The sequence below is a fragment of the Alexandromys fortis genome, unplaced genomic scaffold, assembly GCF_014885135.2.
Source record: "Alexandromys fortis isolate MF-2015 unplaced genomic scaffold, M_Fortis_MF-2015_v1.1 scaffold_13, whole genome shotgun sequence".
Taxonomy (NCBI): Eukaryota; Metazoa; Chordata; class Mammalia; order Rodentia; family Cricetidae; genus Alexandromys; species Alexandromys fortis.
Window position 1 is genome coordinate 3,448,723 of NW_026067908.1, and position 24,297 is coordinate 3,473,019.

At 44.5% G+C, this 24,297-nt stretch overlaps 1 protein-coding gene and 1 long non-coding RNA gene across 4 annotated transcripts in view; one reads left to right on the forward strand and one right to left on the reverse strand.

The window, feature by feature from the left end:
• LOC126497917 (uncharacterized) overlaps positions 1–13,120 on the forward strand; it is a 54,133-nt gene extending 41,013 nt beyond the window's left edge. Inside the window, exons 2-4 of one of the 2 annotated variants that reach the window (XR_007590718.1) lie at positions 68–298; positions 6,888–7,026; positions 12,986–13,120. This is a non-coding gene — a long non-coding RNA (uncharacterized lncRNA). The remainder of the gene's footprint in view (positions 1–67; positions 299–6,887; positions 7,027–12,985) is intronic. The other variant, XR_007590719.1, reaches the window with a different exon arrangement.
• LOC126497914 (calreticulin-like) overlaps positions 1–13,709 on the reverse strand; it is a 29,101-nt gene extending 15,392 nt beyond the window's left edge. For both annotated transcript variants that reach the window (XM_050136161.1, XM_050136160.1), the window contains exon 1: positions 13,252–13,709. In XM_050136161.1, coding sequence (XP_049992118.1) covers positions 13,252–13,360 — 109 coding nt within the window. In that variant the 5' untranslated portion in view covers positions 13,361–13,709. The remainder of the gene's footprint in view (positions 1–13,251) is intronic.
• Between the last annotated feature and the right edge of the window lie 10,588 nt (positions 13,710–24,297).

Genomic DNA, 24,297 nt, shown 5'->3' on the forward strand with positions numbered 1-24,297 from the left:
TTGCTTAAACTTCTTAGACTCTCTTGCAGATGTAAGATGCTGATACATGTGTTTTGCTTTGGCATAGGTGGCATGCAGACAAAGAAGCATTCTTCTGAGGACCTGGCATTCCACCCGAACACTCACTGTCTTTCTGAGTTTTTGCCTCAGAGTTGCTGACTCCTACTTCCTGGGCCCAATCACAGTCCCAGAGACACAGAGCAATTTGGCAGCTTGAGATAGAGAGGTTTTGAGGGCGGCCTTTAGTTCACCTCCGCCTGCCTCGGAATGGAGTTTCTCAGTGCTCACTGCCTCATGGGTAAGGGCAATGCATTTCATCTTCCATGAAAACCTCACTTCAGCAGGCAGGTCCTCTGCTAAAGGCCCAGGTCAGGTGACTCAATGGCTTCTTAGGAAACCCAGGGGCTTGGCCTGGCCTTCCTAATCTTTTATTTTATTTTCATTTTTTTTTTGACAGGGTCTCATGTAATCCAGGCTCACTTTGAACTCCTGATCCTTATTATGTCTCTGCTTCCTAAGTACTGGGATTGCAAACTATAACACCACACTCAGTCACTCAGCTCGCTTGCTTGTGTTCTTTCTATATATCTATGTCTGTGCATGCATGCAGGTGGTTGGGTAAGTGCACACTGCACATGTGTTTATTCATTGTCAGATGTCAACCTCAGGTGTTTTTACTGAGGTACTGTCCTCCTTGCTTTGAGACAGACTTTCTCACTGTAACCTGGGTCTTGCTGATTAGGCTAGACTAGGAAGCCATCAAGCCCCAGGCACCCTCTTGTCTCTGCCTCCTGGTGCTATGATACCAAGTGCATGCCACCATGCCTGGCTTTTTATGTGGGCACTGAGGACTGAACTCAAGTCTTCATGAAGTATGGCAAGCACTTTGCTAACTGAGCATTCTACTGTACCCTGACCCTTTGGTGACAGGGTTTCACTATGTAGCCTTGGATGGTCTTAAACTCATAAAGATCCTCCTGTCTCAGATTCTTGGGTTCTGGGATTACAGGCACACAACCAGTACTATAAGGTGGGATATGGGATTACAAGCACACATTACCAGGACTATACAGTGGGAGTCTATTCAAAAAATGAGAGAGAGAGAGAGAGAGAGAGAGAGAGAGAGAGAGAGAGAGAGAGAGAGAGATCTCCAAAATACATTGCTATGGTATCATGCCTATTTTGAATAACAACACTTTAAAAAGAGCAGGAATCCAGCAGCTAAGAGCACCTGCTGTTCTTGCAGAGGACCTGGGTTCAATTCCCAGCACCCACATGGCAGCTCACAACTGTCTGTAGCTCCAGTCCCAGGGGATCCAATGTCTTCTTCTGACCTCCACGGTTACCATATGCATATGGTACAGAGACATACATGCAGGCAAAACACCCATACACATAAAATAAGTTAAAGAAGAAAGAAAGAAAAGAGTAGGTCCAAGATCAGTCTGATCTCTTTCTTAAAAGCAAAAATGCCATCTCCGTGTGAAGTGTCCTCTCTATACTAAGGAAAGTTCTTATTGTCAAGGACAGAAAGCAGAAGCCATGGCAGTTTGTACACGCAGACCTTGTTACAGCAATCCTTAGCTTCTTGATCACCTCTATACCAATCTGCTTTTCGACTCCAGCCAAGCTCACCTCACCACAATTTACAACTTACTATTACTTTTCTAGTTCAGTGCATGTGATTGCTTGTTCAGCTTCTTCATTGATTCTCTATTTCTTTAGGAGGACTCCTGTATTAATATACTTAAAAATCTCATCTGCGTTAACCTTTTAAAGATGCTTACACACTTAATGCATGTGCTGGTTAGTACGGTCAACTTGACACAAAGCAGAGTCGCCTGGGAAGAGGGAACCTCAACTGAAGAATCTCCCATCAGACCTGTGGGCATATCTGTGGGGCTTTTTCATGTTTAATAATAGATACAGGAAGACCCGGGCCACTGTGGGCACTGCCACCCCAAGCAGGTGATCTTGGGTTGTATAAGAAAGCAAGCTGAGCAAGCCATGGAGAATGAATCTGTAAGCATTCTTCATGGTCTCTGCTTCGGATTCCTGCCTTGGCTTCCTGCCTTGGCTTCCTCCATGATTGACAGTGTAACCTATAAGCCAAATAAATGCTTTCCTCCAGCAGTTTTGGTTATGGTGAGTGTTTTAGAGGGAGGGCAATTCAAGGGTTTCTCTATGTGGCCCTGGCTGTCCTGTAGTCCAGGCTGGCCTCGAACTCAAAGATCCACCTGGCACCCAAGTACTAAGATTACAGGCATGCTCTGCCACTGCCTGGATGGTCATGGTGTTTTATTTATAGCAACAGAAAGGAGGCTATGACAAGGATTACAAAAAAAAGTACTTAGTAAGTATATATGCTTTTCCCAATAATCTGTTGATTGAATTCTCAGATTGAGGGGAAAAATATCATTAAAAACAACTAAAATTAAAAGGGAGGCAGGGATGTTGCTCAGTAGCAGGGTATTCGTTTAACACGACCCTGGCTTCATCCTCAGTTCCACACAGTGCCAAACAAACAGCAAATAAGATTTAAAAAAATCAGAAAGGGGAGAGATTAAAATTCTTCCTCCCCAACACTTCCCGAAGTCTTCCTGCCTTTCTCAATGTCTCAGTGTTTGACAGGTCTTGGTGAACAATTATATTACCCCATTTTCATAGAGGGAGTTTATTTCTGAATGAAGTCATCGTGGCTTGGAAAACTTCACCCCATCTTCATAGACAACGCTGCTTCATTGTTTGCATTTTGCACCTAGGGTGCTAGCTAGTTTTATGCCAGCTTGACACAATTAGGGTCATCTGAAAGGGGAGAACCTTAATTGAGAAAATGCCTCCATAAGATTGGCTATAAGCAGACAAGCCTATAGGGCATTTTAAAAACTAGTCCCTGAAGTGGGAGGTTCCAGCCCATGGTGGTGGTACCACCCCTGGCCTGGTGGTCTTGGGTTCTGAAAGAAAACAAGCTGGGCAAGCCATGAGGAGCAAGCCAGTAAGAAGCACCCATCTATAGCCTCAACATCAGCTCCTGCCTCCAGACTCCTCTCCTGCTTGAGTCCTTGTCCTGACTTCAGTCAGTGATGACCAGCGATGTGAACATGTCAGCCCAATAAACCCTTTTCTCCCCAGGCTAGTTTGGTCCTGGTGTTCTATCATAGCTACAGTAACCCTGACTAGGACAGCTAGTAAGTGCTGTACTTCAGAGCGGATCTCAAAGCTGTCTGATTTTAAAGCCGTCTTTCCTCTGGAAGAGATAAAGAAAAGAGTTATGTAAAAAAAAAAAAAAAGTACACTATAATAATAGCTACTAAAATAGATTTCAGAATGAATGGTATTTAAGACATAAAAAATAGCTACTACTTAGCAGCCATATGTCAGGCATTGTGTTGGAAGCCGTGAACACGTTTTTTCCCCCTGTGTTCTCATAATAGCCCCGTGATGAATGTCCTAATTTTTTTCCCATTTAAGATGAAGAAAGAGAAACTCAGAATCTTGCTCAAGAGCCTAGTTTGTAAGAGAGCAAAGCAGACTTGCATCCAGATCTATGCACCATGGAGATCTGTGTGTGTAACCCCTAGACTATAGAACTCTTGAGGCCATGTATGTGAAAAGCCCTTTATAACCAAAAAGTGTGCAACAGAGATGAGGCAACCATGGCACTTTATAATTCGTGTGTAATTTGATTAATGTCTATCTAATCACACCTGACACAAATAAGGAACTTCTCCTGGGGCTGGAAAGATGGCCAACAGTTGAGAGCACTTACTGCTCTTACAGAGGACACATGTTCGTCTCCCAGCACCCACACGGCGGTTTACAACCATTTATAACTGCAGTTCCAGAGAATCTGATGCCTCTTCTGACCTCTGAGGGCTCTTCCACACATGTGGTGCACACACATACCTACACTGACACACATACACAAGTACTAAAATAAATATTTCTAAAATAATAGCTTTTCCTTAGGAAAATAATATCACGTAATTAGCAAAGTCCCACGTTAATACATAATGCTTTTCTTCTTAATCTTTAATATCTTAAAATCAGAAAAGGCTCAGGCGAGAATGACTAACTGGTCATTTCTTCTACATATTGCAGATAGGGAAACTGAGGCCCAGAGACAAAAGTGACCTGTTTGTGGACACATAGTTCTCAATTGCAGATCTGATACTAGAGTCACGTCTTCTGCAAATATTCATTGAACATTCACTTTGAGCCAGGCACCTGACACACAGACAGGAGTCTGACTAGACCCTTTCTGAGACCAGTGAACCTCTGTGGGTTCATGAAGCCTGGTGGAAGAGACATTCCAGCCATCAACTGAACAGTAAACAGAAAAGTGAAGCACCGAGTGGCTAGTATTTACAGAAGACAGCACAGGGCAACGGAATTCTACAAATCGTAGGCTGCTCAGCACCAGAGAAAGCACATCTGAAGAACTGATCAGAGAAAGCATAACTGAAGAACTGAACCGGCGGAAAGGTGAGGTGTGGGTGTTCCAAACAGAAAGGAACACATGAAAGCTCAGAGAGGGAGAGGATGCAGGAGAGACAAAAGAACAGTGTGTTAGCCAAGGTGCTAACTCAGTAAACCAAAATACCAAAACAAAACAAAACCTCTTCAAAGAAAGTACGTATACAATAATGTTTATCAAATAATAGATTGACTTAGGACTGTAGTAATAGGAGCAGCGGGGCAGCGTCCCCAGCACCCCGGCCGCCTCGCTAGCTTATGCCCCAAAATAACAACACACAAACTGTATTCATTTAAACACTGCTTGGCCCATTAGCTCTAGCCCTTACTGGCTAATTCTCATATCTCGATCAACCCAACTCTAATAATCTGTGTAGCACCGGTCTTACCAGGAAAGATTCAGCATGTCTGACCTGACAGCTTGCTTCATTGCGTGTGTCTGCCTCAGAGAGCAGAGCTATCACATCTGCCCGGGAGAGGGGAGCATGGCGTCTCTGAGCTCACTTCCTCTTCCTCCCAGCATTCTGTTCTGTTTACTCCACCCACCTATGTTCTTACCTATCAGGGCCAAGGCAGTTTATTTAACCAATGACCTTCCTCCATCATAGGACCACAATAAATTAAAATAATAAAAAACTAATTTTTAGGCTGGTGAAATGGCTCGATGGATAAAGAAATAGCCACCAATCCTGATGATCTGAGTTCAATTTTGGGATCCATAGGATGAACAAGAGAATTAACTTCTGCAAGCTACTCTCTGACCACTACACACTTGCCATGCATACGCAGAACTCCCACAATAAATACGAATGTAATATAAGACAATAATTACTATTCTCATTGAGTGAGAGCCTTGAGTAGGTCCTCCATTTATGTTGGAGGTGTTGCTCCCAAGCCGGCACTTTATCAACCAAGCATTCCCAGCCCTGGAAGTCATTTCCCATCCAGCATTTCCTAGGGAGCAGATAGTCAAGTTTACTAAGAAAATGTGCAGGCCTCGTGGGTGGTGCATACATTTAATCCCAGCACTTGGGAGGCAGAGACAGGTGGATCTCTGTGAGTTCATGGCCAGCCTGGTCTACAGAGCGAGTTTCAGGACACTGGCCTCCACAGGGTTTGCACACATATATATACATACACTTATAACACATAGATTTAAAAAAATCTTTAAAAAAAATGCTTTTTGTGGTTGCATAGCATTCTATCAGGGGACATGATTTGCCTGCTCAATTCTAGAATTTTTTTGCATTAAAATTGTAAAGTTTTCATTTATATGTTCTGTTGAGATTAATGTAGTTTTATTCTTAGGAGTTTGACTAGAAGAAAGAAAGGAATACAATTTATTTCTTCTGTTCTTTTTTGGGGGGGGGGTTCGAGACAGAGTTTCTCTGTAGCTTTGGTGCCGGTCCCAGAACTAGCTCTTGTAGACCAGGCTGGCCTCGAACTCCCAGAGATCCGCCTGCCTCTGCCTCCCAAGTGCTGGGATTAAAGGCGTGCGCCACCACCGCCCGGCCTAACTGATTTTTTTAAGCCTTGGAGAGAAAACTTTTTGGTGAAATAATGAAGTGGGTTTTTTGTTGTTATTTATTAAATATCCCCCCTTTCTGAGACAGGGTACTCTGACCTCCACATCCATGCCAAGAACTTAATGCCAGCTAGATAGGGGATCCTGGCCTTGAAGTCACTGTGTAGCTGAGGATGACCTTGAATCTGATCCTTCTGCCTCTACTTTCTAAGTTGGGTTTTATATGCATTGGTGTTTGACCTGCATATATGTCTGTGTGAGGGTGCCAGATCCCTTGGAATAGGAGTTGCAGACAGTTGTGAGCTGCCATGTGGGTGCTGAGAATTGAACCCAGGTCCTCTGGAAGAGCAGTCAGTGCTCTTAACCGCTGAGCCATTTCTCCAGCTCCCTACTTTTGTTTTTAAATTACATTTAAAATGTCTCTCTCTCTCTCTCTCTCTCTCTCTCTCTCTCTCTCTCTCTCTCTCTGTCTCTGCATGTGAGTGTCTGTGTGTGTGTGTGCGCGTGCATGCACATGCATGCATGCCATCGTGTACATGTGGAGGACAGGGGGCAACTTGCAGGAGCTGGTTCTGTCCTTCCACCGTGTGGCTCCTGGGGCTCAAGCTCAGGTGGTCAGCCTTGGTGGCAAGCTCTTTACCTGCGGAGCCATTTGGTCCCTACTTTTTGTTTCTTAAAATGCAACTTCTACTCTAGAGCATCTTTAGACTTTCAGAACTGCAAGGACATTCCAGAGAGTTCTGTGTGCCCTGCACGCTGTCCCCACTGCCCACATTCCTGTGTTTAATCTGCCACAGCTAATGAGCTCCTGTTGAACCGCAAGGAGCTAAGAGCTGTATTTATTGGGATTTCCTTAGTTTTTCACTGACAGTTTTTTCTGTTCTAGGGTGCCAGTCAGGAGCCACACCACACTGAATCACTGTGCCTCAGTTGGCTCCTCTACGTATTAACCATCTCTCAGATTTTGCCTGTTTGATGACTTTCACTTGGAGGCGCACGCAGACACTTGGTAGAATGTCCTTCAGGTAAGGTCTCTGATACTGCTCTTGAGAGTAGACAGGGGTTCTAGGTTCAGGGAAGGGAGATCAGAGGCCAAGTGTCATTGTTCTGTAGTCACTGTTGACGTGATGGTGTGATACTGGGCAAGCTCACTCAGTCAGCTCTGCACTGCTCAGGACTCCTGGCGTGGATGTTCTACCTGGGGCTGTAATTCCAGGCTACAGTATTTATTTTGTCGCTCCAAGGTTTTTAACCTCCGATGTGCTTTCCTTTGGCTTCTGGCTCTCTGGAAAGCTCCTGCTATTTTCTTTTTTCACCATATTCTTACTTTCTTGGAAGTATAAAAGTCTTGTATGTTCCCTTCCCTGGCCCTAGAAGTAACCATCTCTGTAAAGAGTGCTAGTTAGCGGCCTGCAAGTGGCAAATGGTATTATAAAGCTACAGTGTGAACACTGGGAATCACTTTAAAAAGCGTTTCATTCTGGTGTGTGTGTGTGTGTGTGTGTGTGTGTGTGTGTGTGGTATGCTGGAGATTAATTCCAAGTCATTACACATGCCAGGCAAGTGCTCCGATCTTGAACTATATCCTCAACCTCGATTAATGATTTCTTTTTCCATGCTGGAGATTCAGTACATGCAAACATTTATTGGAATTTAAAGAGAGAAAACTTTGAGGCAAATTACTCAGATGATTGGGATCACAACTGGTAAATGAAGTGATATCTCCAAATTTTCAGTGCATACTATGCCATAACTTCTAATAAATGTGTGATTATTGAATCAGCCTTTTCTGAGCTTAAAGCAGTTGCCCACTGAAAGCCTGAATAAGTGTCAATGGTGTGGTGTACATATTTTCCAAATTCTGCAAAGTGGAACACATCCATCTGCCAGATTTCATTCCTTTGCATACCCTTTGGGTTAGTCCCTGCGGGTAGCGGTGTTTCCGTCTTTTATTCTATTTCATTTTAAATAAAATAATCAGACCAGAAAGATCACACTGAACAAGAAGAGAGACGGGAGCAGCTTCATCTCTCTTTTTTTTCTTTTTGGTGTGTGCTTATGTATGTATGATGTATGTAGCCATGTATGTGCACACTACCTTTTGAAACAGGGTCTCCCACTGAACATAGGACTCTTGAATTAAGCTAGGCAGGCTGGCCAATGAGCTCCAGAGATGTGCCTGCCTCCTAACCATCCCTGCCTCTTGTGCTGGGGTTTACAGACACATGTTGCTGCATTCAGATTTACATGGTTTCTGGGGACCCAAACTCTGGTCCTCATGCAACAAGTGCCTTATGAACTGAGCAGACTGTCCTAGGTTTTGTGTTTCATTTGTTTGTTTTGTCATCTTGACATAAGCTAGTTTATCTGGGCAGAGGAACCTCAACTGAGAAAATGTCTCCATAAGTGTGACCTGCAGGCAAGCCAATGGGGCATTTTCTTAATTACGAATTGATGTGGGAGGGCCCAGCCCATGTGGGTGGTGCCACCCCTGGCCTGGTGGTCCTGGGGTGTTTGAGAAAGCAAACTGAGCAAGCCAGGAGTAGCAAGTCAGTTAGCAGCACCCCTCCACTACTTCTGCAATACTTCCTGCCTTGAGTCCCTGCCCTGCCTTCCTTCCAGTGATGGCCTGGGATATTTAAGTGAAGATGGAACAAACCCTTTCCTCCCCTAGTTGCTTTTGGCAGTGGTGTTTTAGCGCAGCAACAGATATCTAACCAAGACAACTCTCTTTTAAACAAATCTCCTCATTTCTTTCCTGTACCGACTCATTTGTTTATGAGACAAATATGTACTATGCAAAAGAAATAATCAAATCCCTTCCTTCGTGGAGTTTCTGTACTGATTGAAGGTAAAGATGACAAAGTTTAACAGAATAATGTAAAGCTACGATGTGCAATATAACAGCAGGGAAATTATAATTTTATGAAGAATACTAAACATGCTAAGGTACTGCTTGAGGTGGAGTGACCAGCCTCTGTGCTGAGCCGGCACTCTGAAAAGCATGAGGCACATTCTAGGGGGGCCACAGCAGCAGAGCACCACAGAGGAGGAATCCGAATGGAGCAGGGCTTGTTATGGTCCAGCGCACGTGGTTTCCAGGCTTTCTCTCCAAGATTCCGTTTTCACTGCAGCCATGAGGAAGTCAAGGTGGCCAGCTCTGTCCTTGCAAACTCAGACAAGTGGGCCAGGGACGGGGCTTTGTTTCAGAGAACTTAGCATATGTAAAACTTCGGGTTTGAGCCATCACACACACACACACACACACACACACACACACTTGTTTAAAATAAAAGAAAAAAATCAGTGAGGTTAATGAGTTATACAAGGTCACCCACCAAGCAAATGGCAGAATCAGAACGTGAAGTCGCACACATCCAAGGCCCCACTCTCGCCTCCCCATCCCTTCAGCCTCCAGAGAGATCCTCGCCATCCGTTTGTACTTGAGCTCTGGAAAAGGCCAGCTGGACCAGGTCCCTTTGGTTTGGGCATCTGTCCAGGGCAATTCTTTCCCCAAGCTCAGCATGTCCCAGTGTCCCTGATTCACAGATGGTCTCAATTGCTTATCAGTCGGAGGCCTGAGCAGCAGGGTGTTCCTCAGCCCCGCTGGGCTGTCCCCAGTGTGTCTCTGCCAGCTGGGTACAAAGGCCCTTTGTGTCAGAATGTCTCTCCAGCCAAGTTTTCACAGACAAGTCTGAGAGCGAGCAGAATTAACATTCACACACACACACACACACACACACACACACACACACACACACACACCTTGTAAGTCCGGCACCATTCAGACATTAATTGGAATTCCAGCTTCTGTCCTCCAGCTTCTGTATCGTCACAATGGTGGCTGCTGTGGCCACTGGTTTTCACTTTGTATCTGTTGGTGCTGTTGATTCTCCCATTTGCTCTGTCAACCTTCCAGCCTATGGTAATGTGACAGTCCCTGGGAAAGTCCTGGGTTTCCACATGCTCCTGTTGGTCCAGAGGTCATTGGTATTATTGTGTACTGGCCACCAGACACTTGGCAGTTCTCAACAGCAACCGCCAAATGCTTTATGAAGGAACAAGACCCAGGGTTGACAAGAATCTCTGCCACTGGTGCATTGTGGAACTTTGGGAAAATGGCCTTACCTCACCAGGGCTCAATTTCCCCACCCATACATAGAAGGGTACCTTCTGAGGCATCACAACTTCTAGGACTGTGATGATCTGTGGCCTGGGATATCCCAAGGGAACAGCAGAAAGCTGTGAGTTCAAGGTCAGCTTGGTTTACACAGCAGGGGCTATGTAGAGAGACTTTGCCAGAGAGAGAGAGAGAGAGAGAGAGAGAGAGAGAGAGAGAGAGAGAGAGAGAGAGAGAGAGAGAGGAGATTGTGGATGGATGCTGGAGGTTGATCAGAGCATGCTCTGAGCCTATTCTTGCTCTTAGTGGTGGTGATGCTTTTTGACACAGGATCTCACATAATTCAGTCTGGCCTCAAACTTGCTTTATAGCTGAGACTGGCTTTGAACTTCGTATCCTTCTGCTTCTGCCTCCCAAGTGCTGTTGGAATTATAGGCAAAGTTCACTGTTTATTCTAAATATGTTTTGGAGATAGAACCTGTTAGACTTGCTGATAGATTAGAGGGGGAAAAAAAGAAAATTAAGGAATCACAGATAATTCTCAGACTTAAAAAAAAAAATCTAAACAACCCAGTGAGGAGATGGTCTGCTGAAGATGGAGAAGTGGAGCCCTGGAGGGACCTCAGCTGTGTTTTCATCATAGTAAGTATGAATGAACTTCTGAGCGTCTGGTTTTTCATCAGTCTCTTCTGAATCGGAATAGAACAAATCAGTGCCTAAATCTCAGTTCTGATCTTGGAACAGTATTGGTCCCTATAAGCAGGGGGCAGGCTTCAGAATTGGGAGACCCCATGAACCAGCCTGCTTCTACAGCAGAACCAGTCCCTCAGCATGCCTCTCTGACCTCTCTCCCTTGGGTGTAATTACATTTTGGATGGACTCTTATTAAGACAAGTGTTTGACCTCAATTAGTTTTTGGTCCTCTGATGGGAAGATTGTGCCGGCACTTTTTTCTTAGGGTATTACTATTATTTTTTGCATGTGTCAAAAACCCAGTCCTTTCGTTCTATAGTCCTGTCCTGGGCACGTCCCTAGGCAGCTCAGACTTCGAAGCACAGAAGGGAATCAGAGGCACACAGCTGGGGAGTGTGAGCGGTTGACACAGGAGAAGCAAAAGTGTCAAGGGACCCAGAGCCTGCAGGCGTCTTGGAGAAGGAGCTGCCCGGCAGCCGCCTTCGCTGTGCGGAGGAAGGGCCGCTTTACTTCGCTCACAATCTTGGTCTCATCCAATCATTTTGGGGCTGGAGGTCGGAACCCAGTCCTCTCCTGATCTTGAGAAACATTTCAGAAACATTCATCCATAAAACCCGTGGGCGTGTCCCTCCTTCCGCATTGGGCTGGGGAGCTCAGACCCCGGGGATGTGCCTGCAGGCCCATGCTTGGCTTGTTCTCTTTGTTTCTGGCAGGAGGGATGAGGGTTTGAGTCCCAGCCAGGCCAAGTGGTCAGACGCTGTGACCACACTGGGCTCACTGCAAGGTCAGTCAGGAAAGGGGGCCACCAACCTGTTCTTGGTGAACAGGTTCCCCACAGCAAGTCGGGGGTTGAGGGGCTTCTTGCTAACCACTGAACCCTTTTCCTGTCTTCTCCCCTGTATTCTGATCATCCCGCCCTGGGACTATCTCTGCTTTCCACCAAAATTCCAAAATGCCTCTTAGATGGCAGTCCATCTCTAGACTCACATTTGGGCAGCCTCACAATCTGGTTTTTTTCTTTTTTTCATTTTTGGGATTGTGAGGCAGTGTCTCACTTGCAGCCCAGACTGGTCTAAAATTCCATCTAGCTCAGGTTGGCCTCCAACCCATGAGTATCCTCTGACTTTAGCCTCCTGAGTGCTGGGTTCGAATTATAGCTCTAAGAACCACCGCACTTGCCTTTTCGTTTAATTTTTATGTTTATAATCTAGATCTTGGTCTTTATCTAGGTCTTGATAGTCTATCTGACCTGGTACTTGCTATGCAGCCCAGTGCTGAGATTCACGACATGAGCCACTCCTCCCAGCTCACAATCCCTCTTCATATGTGCGTCCCCTGCCCCCCCCCGCCCCCCCCGCCCCGTGTTTTTCCAAGACACAGGTCAGACCATTTCTCCTTGTGAAAGACCAGGCTTCACAGCGCCCTGAGCTAGCTCTTCTCTCCGCCTCCCCTTCTCTAGCCTCATGTATACTTGCCAGCTCCCCTAACATGCCACCCTAGATCCACCAGTCTCAGTCTGCTCCCCTGACCAGGGCTATTCAGCCTCTTCTCTGAACTATCTCATGTTGCTACCCTCGATATGCTGTTATCACAGATGAGGGAATAGAGCCTCAGAAAGCAGAAAGGCTTTCAAGGTAGAATGTGAACTGAAACCCCAAAGTCCTTATTCTTAGGCGAGTGCTTTGCTCACTATACTCTCCCCAATCACACACTCAAACACACACAGGCGCACGGAGCCTGAAAGAGTGTCACTGAACCTCTGAGTAAGTGCACACACACACACACACACACACACACACACACTAGCACTGGGGATGCAGCTCAGTTGGTATAGTGCTTGCTGGCACGCTCCAAGCTGTGGCTTAGCTCTTCAGCATGGGGGACAAACTGGGATGGCGACAAAGGCCTGAAATCTCTGCACCAAGGAGGCAGGGTGTGGAAGATTAGAAGTACAGCTACATAGGGAGCTGAAGGCCAGCCTGACTGTATCAAAGTAACAAAGGAACCCTATGTCATAAGCAAGTAGCCCTGCCCCAGTCCCCTGATATTCCCGAGACATTTCGGGGCAATGAGATCCTTGGAGCGCTAGTCTTTCATATAGCGTGGAAAGTCTTGCTATCCTCACCTGCGGTGGCACTTTTACCCTGGGTTCTCTTGCTTCTGTTTTTCAGAAACAGTGTTGAGCATACCTACTAAGTGCAAAACCAAGCACGTCTTACCTTCTTTAACTCTCAGAATAACCTTGCAAGATCTATTTTGGCCTCTTATACAAGAAAAGGAATCCAAACACAGACCCAGGGCCACAGCAGGGTCTGAACTGGATTTGAACTGTGGCTCTTCTAGTTCTGAATGGTTTCCCAAGGGGAAAGTTAGCCTGACTTCCTCTGGAGCTGATGAGTGAGAAGGAACAGGGCTGCTCTGGTCCAGGACAGCTTACCCCCATCTTCAAACTCCTCCCGGAAGTATACTTGGCGGCGCTTCCCCTGAGCCCTCAAGGTGCAGGTGGTCAGCAGCAGCAGCAGAGGCAGCAGCGACAGACTCTTCATCTTCACAGTCCTGCAGAGATGTCAGAGAGCTGTTTAACCCAACCAAGTGTGTTGTGTATCTCTTACCTTGACCCTGGGGCTCAGGCTGACATCACCTGCTCCAGCACCTGGCTGCCTCCCATTCGTGGCCTCGGTCCGGCAATGAAGGCTGCAGCCAATGGTTGGGGACCACGAACTGGGTGTGCTGGAGGATCTCTGACTACATGTCAAGGGAACTACAGGGCAGGGTTCCCCAGAGTATGGGGGAGTGGCAGGACCAGCTGAGGCTAGTCTCTAGAGAGTCCTGTGGACCTGCTCAACTTTGGAATAGTTGGATTCAAAGTGTTCGTAACATGATTCCTTACCTCACCCCTTCTTCCTTCCATCCACCTATTTTATCCACCCGTTCACCCACCTGCCCATCTATCCACTCACCCATCTGCCCATCTATCCACCCACCCACCTATCATCCACTGGGCCAATGAAGAAACTATGGTAACAGTGTGATGCCTGTTTATTTGAATAAAAACATGCAAGGCCCACGGTGCCCACAGGAAGCACTAATCCAGGACAGGATCTCAAAGACCGTGTCCTGAAGGAGGTGATGGTGGCTAAGCCAGAGAAGAAGAAAGGGATAGACCAGGGCAGGCAGGGCAGGAACAGGGGCAAAGAGAGGGAAAGACTTGTCAGTTAATCTTGCTTCTACACAACCACTGCTGTGCAGCCACTGCCACTTCCCCCATTGTGAGAAAAATGACTCTGAAGGGAGGGAAAGGCACCATCAATTGTTGGCCATTGTGCCACGTGCTGAGCACCAAACCAGGCCTTACCATGCATGGGATCATTCAACTGTCACACGTCTGCGTGACAACAGTGTTGTTATGCTCATTCTACAGACAGACAAACAGAGGCCCTGGGAGACGAGTGGCTTGCCAATATCATGGTGAGGTAGAGTGAGAACTAGAACTTAGACCTTCTGGGTCCAGCCCCTTTGATGAACTTCATTTATTATTTATGTATTCCCTGAAGTTCTGTTGTGTGAGGCAGAGCTGGGAACCAAAGCCACAGGAGAACGTGAGAATCAACCTGTGCCCGTGGAGCTCCCCTTCTACTGTAGCGGACAGCTAATGGTTAGGAAAGAGCAGATGGTGGTCATCAGCATGGAGAGAGACAAGGCAATGATTTAGAGGGCCCAAGAGAGGAGGAAAGGGCTGATACACTGGAGAGGGAAGAGGTCAAGGAATCCTGCTCTAGGGGACGCTCGGTCGAGGTCTGGATGAGAACCCATACGCTGAACTGCAGCAGATATTCCAGACAACAGCAACATCGAGTCCAAAAGCTTTTAGGATAGGGACAAATTTGTCTCACTTCAGTATCAGAAATGTGACCAATGTGGCTGGAGCACAGCGAGCACAGAGGTGAGGTTGACAAGGGGTTGAGCAAAGACCTCGCGGGAGCTGGTAAGTCAAGGAGTTACCATGGTACATAGGGAAGCCTCGGAGAGAGTGATGTCATTAGTGCTGCTTGAGACAGTCTCAGCCCAGATTGTTGTTTTCAGTTTTATTTTATGGGTGTGGGTATTTAGCCTGAATGTATGTCTGTGTGCTGTGTGCATGGTGCCCCTAGAGGATGGAGAGGGTGTTTGATCCCCTGGAACTGGAAACACAGACAGATAGCCATTAGCTGCCTCTTGGGTGAAGGGAAACTAAGACCTCTGGAAGAGCAGCAATTGGTTTTAACTGCTGAACCATCTCTCCAGCTCCCCAAGATGGTTTTTCTAAACCAACTCTATAGCTAGGAATGACCTTTGACCTCCTTATCCTTTTGCCTCTACCTCCCAATCTCTGGGATTATAGGAGCCACAATGTCCAGATCTTGTTATATTTAAAAATATCTCTGGGATCAGGACATGGTGCACTGACCTCCACACACGTGCATTCCCTTTCAAACAAAATGTACACACATGCATAGAAATAAAATCAAATAAAACTATCACAGGTCAGGCATGAAGGAACACACCACAGTTCCATCACTCAGGAGACTGGAGAAGGAGAATAGGGAGTTTGAACCACCCTGGGCTACATGAACCCTACCCTACAAAGAGAATATTAACTACCATATACTAAATTGGGAATGTCAAATAAAAGATTACAAGCTCTCAGATGTAGTGAAACAGGCCTGTAATTTCAGCCTCCAGGAGGCAGGAGAAGAATAGTTGCTGCGTGTTCAAGACCAGCTCATAGCAAAAAAACCTATTAAAAAAAAAAAAAACAAGTAATAGAGACTGGAGATGTGGTTCAGTGGGTAGAATGACTTCTAGCATGCATTGCCCTTGTATGACGCCCCCTGCCATATAAGCTGGATATGGTGGTTTAGGCATGTAACCCAGAACATGGGTAGTGAAGGCTGGAGAACAAGAAGTTCAAGGTCATCTTTTTTTTTGTTGTTTTTTTTTTTTTTTTTGTTTTTCGAGACAGGGTTTCTCTGTGGCTTTGGAGCCTGTCCTGGCACTAGCTCTGTAGACCAGGCTGGTCTCGAACTCACAGAGATCCGCCTGCCTCTGACTCCCGAGTGCTGGGATTAAAGGCGTGCGCCACCATCGCCAGGTTCAAGGTCATCTTTGACTACGTGTGAATTCTAGAACAGCATGGAAACCTTGTCTCAAAAAAATTAAAATTTCCAAACTGGAACTCAGAGAGTCCTGGCTGCAAATATACATTTGAGGGAGATAAGTGGTACTGAAGGCCAAAGAGCTAGGTGGGATTGTTCTGAGAGAGACGAGATTGGCCAAGAACTCTGTCATGGGCCCAGCTCTGCAGGAGTCCAGACCTGAGGACTTCAGAGCCCGGGGTATCTAATCACCCTTTTAAACCTTGTCATCGTTTGATAGCGCTGGAACGTACAGTTCCCAGGGAGCTGGAGGACTCAGAGACTAAGGCCGAGGGAGATAAACAGCACGCTGGTCCAGGCCTGGGATGCTAGCGGGGTGATTCTGGATTTGGTTACTCAAGGCCAGAGTTTTTCAGTCTGCAGTACTGGCATTTCTGCAAGTTTCCTCTGTCGTGAGGTCTGTCCTCTGCAATGGGGGATGCTTAGCTGCCTTTCTTAACAGATGACGGTGACCACTCTCCTCAACAGTTGTAGCAACTAAGGATGTCTCTACACATTGCCAGACTCCAGATGTGTGTGTATCTGTGTGTTTGTGTGCGTGTGGCACACATGTGTGAAGACACACAAAACTGGACTCCCACAGGGAACTGCTGTTCTAGACACCAATGGGGTTCAGGGGTTGAAAAAAGTTCTGACTTGATGAGTCTAACGGATGCTCTCTTAGCACTAATAACATTTTTCTTTCATAATGACCACTGTAGTGTTTATAACATCTTAGTCTTTGTAAGAAATCATCAGCGCCAGGTGGTGGGGGTGTGTGTCTTTAATCCCAGCACTCGGGAGGCAGAGGCAGGCAGATCTCTGTGAGTTCGAGGCCAGCCTGGTCTACAAGAGCTAGTTCCAGGACAGGCTCCAAAGCCACAGAGAAACCCTGTCTCAAAAAGAAGAAAGAGAGAGAGAGAGAGAGAGAGAGAGAGAGAGAGAGAGAGAGAGAGAGAGAGAGAGAGAGGAGAGAGAGAGAGGAAGAAAGAAAGAACGAAAGAAAGAAAGAAAGAAAGAAAGAAAGAAAGAAAGAAAGAAAGAAAGAAAGAAAGAAAGAAAGAAAGAAAGAAAGAAATTACCTGGTTTCCATCATTCTGGTAAGCTAGAACCACCGTATGACTGGTACCTATCCAGTGGGCTGTTCCTTCTCAGCAAGATGGTAGAGTTGACAATGAACTCCTCAAGGACAACAACTGCTGTGCTGTCTTTGCTTTTATATTTTCAGCTCCTGGCACAATGAGTGTAAACTGATGGGGAGGATTTTTAAATTGCACATTATGCACAATTATATTTCCTTTTAAGATATGCTGAGATCAGAACTATGCTGGGTATCTGATATAGAATAAATGATAAGTATCTTCATTAGCAAAGTCATCTGTTTTTGTCCTTTGATGGACAAATCCTATAGATTGATAAAACATGTAGACTTCATCTTCAGGTATCCTCCCTTCCTTCCTTCCTTCCTTCCTTCCTTCCTTCCTTCCTTCCTTCCTTCTTTCCTTCCTTCCCTTTCTCCTTTTGAGCTCAGCCTCATCTCATACTCACCATGTAAAAGAGGCTGGTCTTGACCTCCTGATCATCTGTCTCTATCATTTGAGGCTGGTCTATTACAACTGGCTTTATTTGTACTTTTCATATGGGAAAAAAAATCCATCTTATATTTGCAGCATATATAGAGGTTTTGTCATTCTCCAATAAAAACAAACCACTTTTATAAACATGCCCTAGTCTGTGATGCTCTAACAAAAGAGTAGATTTTAAGAATTAGAAATTTATTTCTCAGATGAGAACCATGGCACATGCTTGTAATCCCAGATGCAAAAGAGGCTTAGTCCCATTCATGAGGGCATAGCCCTGCTGGACTCACCCCTTGAAGGTCCACCTCTTAATGTCCGACATATGAATTTTGGAGAGGCATGCTTGTTCAACCATAGCAACATTATGTAAAGCACTCTGGACTGACTCAGCACAGTTCATTTCCAGGTTCTCTGCTCTATCTGCTATGAATCAGGCACTAGGAGGGAAAGAAAGACTCCATTTCCATCCGCAGATTAGAAGCATCTAATCTAAAGGGATGTCAGTCTCTTTAGGCCTGCTTGACCTTGGCTTGTCTTTCTTCTGGTTTTGTTTCTTAGATAGGGTGTCTTAGATAGGTTTCTATTGCTATGAAGATACACCATGACCACGGCATTCTTATAAAAGAAAACAGTTAATTGGGACTGGCTTACAGTTTCAGGGGTTTAGTCCATTATCATCAGGGTGGGACATGGCACCAGCAGGCAAATATGGTACTGGGGAAGGAGCTGAGAGTTTTTACATCTTGATCTGCAGGCAGTAGAAGAGACTATGTACTGGGTGAAGCTTGAGTATATATGAGACCTCAAAGCCCACCCCACAGTGACACACTGCCTCCAACAAGACCACACCTATGCCAGAAGTCCACACCTCCCAATTGTGCTACTCCCTATGGGCCAAGCTGTAAACGGAGACAGCTCATTTGTTTCCTGGCTGCCCAGACCTGAATAGTCACACAAAAACAACATTAATTATAACACTGTTTGGTCAATGATTCAGGTGTATTTCTAGCTAGCTCTTACATCTTGAATTAACCCATTTTTATTAATCTGTGTATCACCACGAGGCTGTGACTTACTGGAAAAATTTCAGGTGTCTGTCTCCTTCAGAAGCTACATGGCGTCTCTCTTACTCTGCCTACTCTCTCTATATATCTTTGTTTGGTTTTCCCACTTTGTTCTATTCTGCCCTGCCATAGGCTAAAGCAGCTTCTTTATTAACCAATGGTAATAAAGCATTCACAGCATACAGAAGGGAATCTCACATCATCTTTCCTTTTGTGTCTAAATAAAAAGGAAGGTTTTAACTTTAACATAATAATATTTACATATAACAAAACAGGTATCAAGCAAGAATTACAGTCACAATATTTCTTTGTGAGTTTAAAGTCTCATATCTAATTTATCTTTTATCATAACTAAGGAAAACTGTAACTATCTGTCTTCAACTCCATCAAAGACTCCAGAAGGACATAATATTACCTAAGTAAACAGGAAGTGCATTGTAAGCAACTTCCAAAACTCGAGAAATGACAGAGACATCTCGCTGCCTGAGCAGTCACCCAGAGTTCTTCTATAACCATCATCAGCCTGCAGACCCATAGTATCTGGCAGACATTTCCGTGGAGCAGGAAATAAAGGTTGTTTTGCCTCTACTAGCACTTTGTCAGTCACTTTCTTATGTGTCCTGTAGAATGTCTGGCAGACACTTTCATGAAGCAGTAGTCCTGGAAGACTGTCTCACCTTCTTTAGGCAAGTTCAGCAGTCATTTTTCAGTTTATACAGCATATCATCAAGCAGTCTAGGCAGGAGCAGTTTCTTGCCCAAATGGCTAGCCTTGTCACATTGAAGGCAAACTCCACAAGGAGCCCCTTTGATGCCCATCATCCTCTTGAAGTAATTGGTGCTGCCAGAAGCAAACACGTCTCATTGTCGAGCAAAGTTTAAGTTAATTAAAACATTTTAAATGCCATATTCTGTGGGTCTTTGAAGTGTTGAAGATTATCTAACCGAAATATATATATATATAGAAAACCTAACTGACATGACTAAAAGTTTGATTATTAGACTATCTATTAATCTGTAATTCAGTTTCTAAATAATGACACAGAGACTGCTTATTACTTATAAAAGCTTGGCCTTATCTTAGGCTTATTTCTAACTAGCACTTACAACTTAACCCATTTCTATTAACCTGCATGCTGTCACATGGTTCATGGTTTTTACCTCTCCTCCTGTACGTCCTGCTTCCTCTGTGTCCAGCTGACAACTCCCCTTTCTTCTTTCCAGAGCTTTCTCTCTCTGGAAGTCCCACTTATACCTCCTAGCTAGCTATTGGCCCTTTAGCTTTTTATTAAACCAATCACAAAGACATATCTTTACATGATGTAACCAAATTTCTTGCAAGAGGTTTCATGGTCCCTTCCTCCATTAAAAAATGTGTTTAAAGGTGACTGAATTGAGCTGAGAAAAATCTCCCAGTAAGTACAATGCTTGACATGTAAGCATGAGTGTATTGGCATTTTACTTGTATTTTAATAAATAAAGTTTGCCTGAAAATCAGAGAGTAAAAAAAGCCCCACTGGTCAGTCTTACAGACCAGGCAGTGGTGACGCACACCTTTAATTCCAGGAGCCACACTAGTTGCCATAGAAACCAGGTGGTAGTGATGCATGCCTTTAATCCCAGCCCTAGAAAGGATTATAAAATGGGAGGAGATAGCTCACAGTCACAGTCTCATTCTGAGATTCATGGAGGCAGGATCGCCATTTTGGACTGAGGTAAGAGCCTGTGGCTGGTTGCTTTGCTTTTCTGTTCTTCAGGTTGAACCCCAATTTCTCTGAGTTTTTATTAATTGTGCTTCATTTGGCACCCAGTGTGGGGCCCAAATTTACAAAAAATACCTGTTTGCCTGAGGCTTTTTAGCCACCATCCCAGGCCAGAGCTCTAGGAATTGGAACCCCAACCTAGCCACCTGGGTTCAGGAGGAGAACTAGTGTCCCCAGCTCCCATCTGCCCTGGCTTAGCTTCTATGTAAAGATGGAAAATACAGGGCTGGAGAGATGGCTCAGAGGTTAAGAGCACTGCCTGCTCTTCCAAAGGTCCTGAGTTCAATTCCCAGCAACCACATGGTGGCTCACAACCATCTGTAATGAGGTCTGGTGCCCTCTTCTGGCCTGTAGGCATACATGCAGACAGAATATTGTATACATAATAAATAAAATTTAAAAAAAAAAAAATGGAAAATACACAGAGAACCTGGACACTGTATATTATTGTGTTGTCTTTGAATTGCTTTACTGCTGAGGAAAGAGCAATGACTGCTAAAAGGCATTTGATTATAAATGCTGCTATATTAATCCAACCTATATATTTTAAAAATTCCTTTACTTCAAAATTTAAGTCAAAAGATATATTACTTTTGGGGCTGGAGAGCTGGCTCAGTCATTAAGAGCACTGCCTACTCTCCCAGAGGTCCTGAGTTCAATTCCCAGCAACCACATTGTGGCTCACAACCCTCTGGAATGAGATCTGGTGCCCTCTTCTGGTGCAGGCATACATGCAGACAGAATACATAATAAATAAATACATTTTTAGTCTGTCATTGTCTTGATAAAAAAAAAAAGGGGGGGAGATATGTTATTTTGGAGAAGAGGTTTTGTTTTTGTTTCCACAAGAAGTGAGAGTCTGTGCATTCGTTCGGGGTTAAGAAAAATAAGGTTTTATCAAGTAAGGCCCCCCTGAAAAATCTTTAATAGGAACAGATAGACCAGATGATCCAACATTTCAGAGCACCTCTATTGCAGTTTCCTCTGAGTTCTACAGCCAGAACAGCTTCAACCCTGCTGGCTGAGATGATCCAGCTTCACAGACTACTCCAGTCAGGACTTAACCATAATTTTAAATTTTCTTCAGGTCCCCATAAATTATCAGTGCCCCCAGTCAGCAAGAAGTAGCCTAGAAAACAATACCCACATTCCCAAGAGGCAAGGTGGGTGGTTTTTGGTTAAATGGATTATGGATGTTTGTCTTTGTTTAGTGTGTTGGTTACAAGTTGTTATGGATAATGGTCAGGAAAAAACTAAACAAAAGAAATTAGATTCAAAGTTCTTGTTTTGAAAAGAAAAAATGGGGATATAGTTATGATAGGATAAAAGGGTAGAATATTGAATCTACTTTGAGAATAAAAAGGAAGGATATAGATATGATAAGATAAAAAGATAGATTATTGAATCTACTTTTAAAAAGCAACTACTAGTTTTAAATGTTTTACATTGCATTGGCTTTTTGAATATTGCATACAAATTTTGTATATTGATACAAAGTTGAGATTAATTTTGTTAAAACTTACTGAACATTTCTAATCTTGTTCAAGGTATTGTACCTACACAGCTCATTTAACAATTTAATGCACATCTCTAGTCCTTGAAAATTATTATTGCCAACTATTTCTGATAATAAGGAAATGCAGGTTAATAGTCACCTATTATAATTGAACTTATAGTCATATTAGGCATGTTTTCAAGGTCAAACAAAAATACATTTTAGATAGACAGGTCATCTTCAAACACTTCAGAGATCTACAGAATATGGCATTTAAGATGTTTTAATAACCGAGGCTCTTTTTTTTATGACTATGAGACATGCCTGATCCTGGGAACACCAATCTACTTCAGAGAAGATGGTGGGCATTGAAGAAACTCCACATGAAGTTTACTTTCTTTGTGGCAAAAGCAAGACACTGGGCAAGAAAATGCCATTGCTTCGACTGTTGACAGCATGCTGTCTGTTATGCCCAGATCACAGAGTCCCCCCAAAACTAACTAGGAGACTGAGTCCTGTATGTAAAAGTAAAGAGCCTTTATTCTTACACAAGTCTGCAAACTCAGACTCTCCATGTGTCCAATATATTGGAGTGATAGGAGTGCCCTGAGCTCTCAGTTAGGGTTGGGTTTTTATAGTAGCAAAGGTGGAGGTCAGGGATTTCTAAGGTTCAGGACTCCTGATTGACTAACATTTGTCTAGGGGTGTCCTGGTGAAAAGCAATGGGTGTGTGCTGGCAGGTGATCCTATCTACAATGGCTGGAACGTGAGGAATTGCCTTTGGGTGGTCTGTTCCTGGGTGGTGGCTGGGTAGTCTCAGTTTGTGGTCTTTCTTGGAACCAGGGTAAACTATTGGGACTCAGGCCTCTATTGAGCTTGTTATGACTGTCTGGGTCCTGCACTGTCCTACTTGGACAAGCAGAACACAAAAGAAAGTGACTGCCAAACAATATCAAGACAAGGAGGAACAGCCCTTCAGAATATCCTGCTTCACTGAAAAGTCTGTCAGATATGCTAGGCCTGTAGGCCAAAGATGGCTGCCCCATCATTACAGAGGAACTTGGGTGCCTGTTCAGACAGCCAGCTATTTCTGTTATTACTTACTTTTTTGGAAGTCACTTGCTTGCACTTCCTGCTTACTCAGTTAATATTATTTCCTTCTTGGGTCTCTGAGGGAGTTGAAGATTAGAGAGTTATAGTTTTCCTAGTTTACCTGATGCAGAAAGCAAGATATGATAGAAAGTAAATTAGGTACAAGACTTTGGACTCACCAAGAGAGGATAGATGTGAAGTATTTTCTCTGAATTTGTCAAATGCAAATGGACTAGACATTGTTGATGTATTTATTGCCTGTATATATTGTATATAGTCATTGTACTTAATGTATATAGTTTTCTTATATTCGTTGGAGCCTTTTTATTTTAGATAAAAAGGGGAAATGTAGTGGCATTTCATTTGTATTTAATAAATAAAGCTTGCTCAAAGGTCAGAGAGTGAAACAGCCCCACTGTTCAGCCTTACAGACCAGGCAGTGGTGACATATACCTTTAATACCAGTAGACCACACTAGTTGCCATAGAAACCGGGCGTTGCATGCCTTTAATCCCAGTAGTGTACATCTTTATCCAAGCCCTAGGAAGGATTGTAAAATGGGAGGAGACAGTTCTCACATAGTCTCATTCTGAGATTCTTGGAGGCAGGATCACCATTTTGGACTGAGGTAGAGGTAAGAGCCAGTGGCCGGCTGTTTTGCTTTTCTGTTCTTCAGGTTGAACCCCAATTTCTCTCTCTGAGTTTTTATTAATCTTGTTTCACATGAGAACCTGTGTTAAATCTCCAGCACCTACCTTAATCCCAGCATTGGGAAGGCAGAAACAGGCAGATCCCTGATCTCTCATCAGTAAGCCACATGTCCCAGTGAGAGACTCTCTCTAAAATCAAATAAGCATCTGAGAAACACCACCAGAGGTTGACCTCTAGTCTCAGCACACATGTGCATGCACATTACACATACATGTGCATTCCCCACGAACATACACATATATGATTGCATTGGCATAAATATAAATATATGATGTGGGAGTGTCATATATCAATCTGTTGATTTCATTGGCTGAGCAATAAAGAAACTGCTGGCCCTGATAGGTTAAAAGATAGGTGGGCGGAATAAACAGGATAGGATGCTGGGCGGAAGAGGAAGTGAGGTCAGACTCTGCGCTGCTTCCAGAAGGACCGGACAGCCGCCATGCTCTGCTCTCCCAGGCAGCTGCAACCCACGATGGACTTAGGCTAGAATCTTCCCGGTAAGCGCACCTTGGGGTGCTTACACACATCATTAGAAATGGGCTAGTCCAGGTGCGAGAATTAGCCTGTAAGGGCTAGAGTTCATGGGCCAAGCAGTTCTTAAA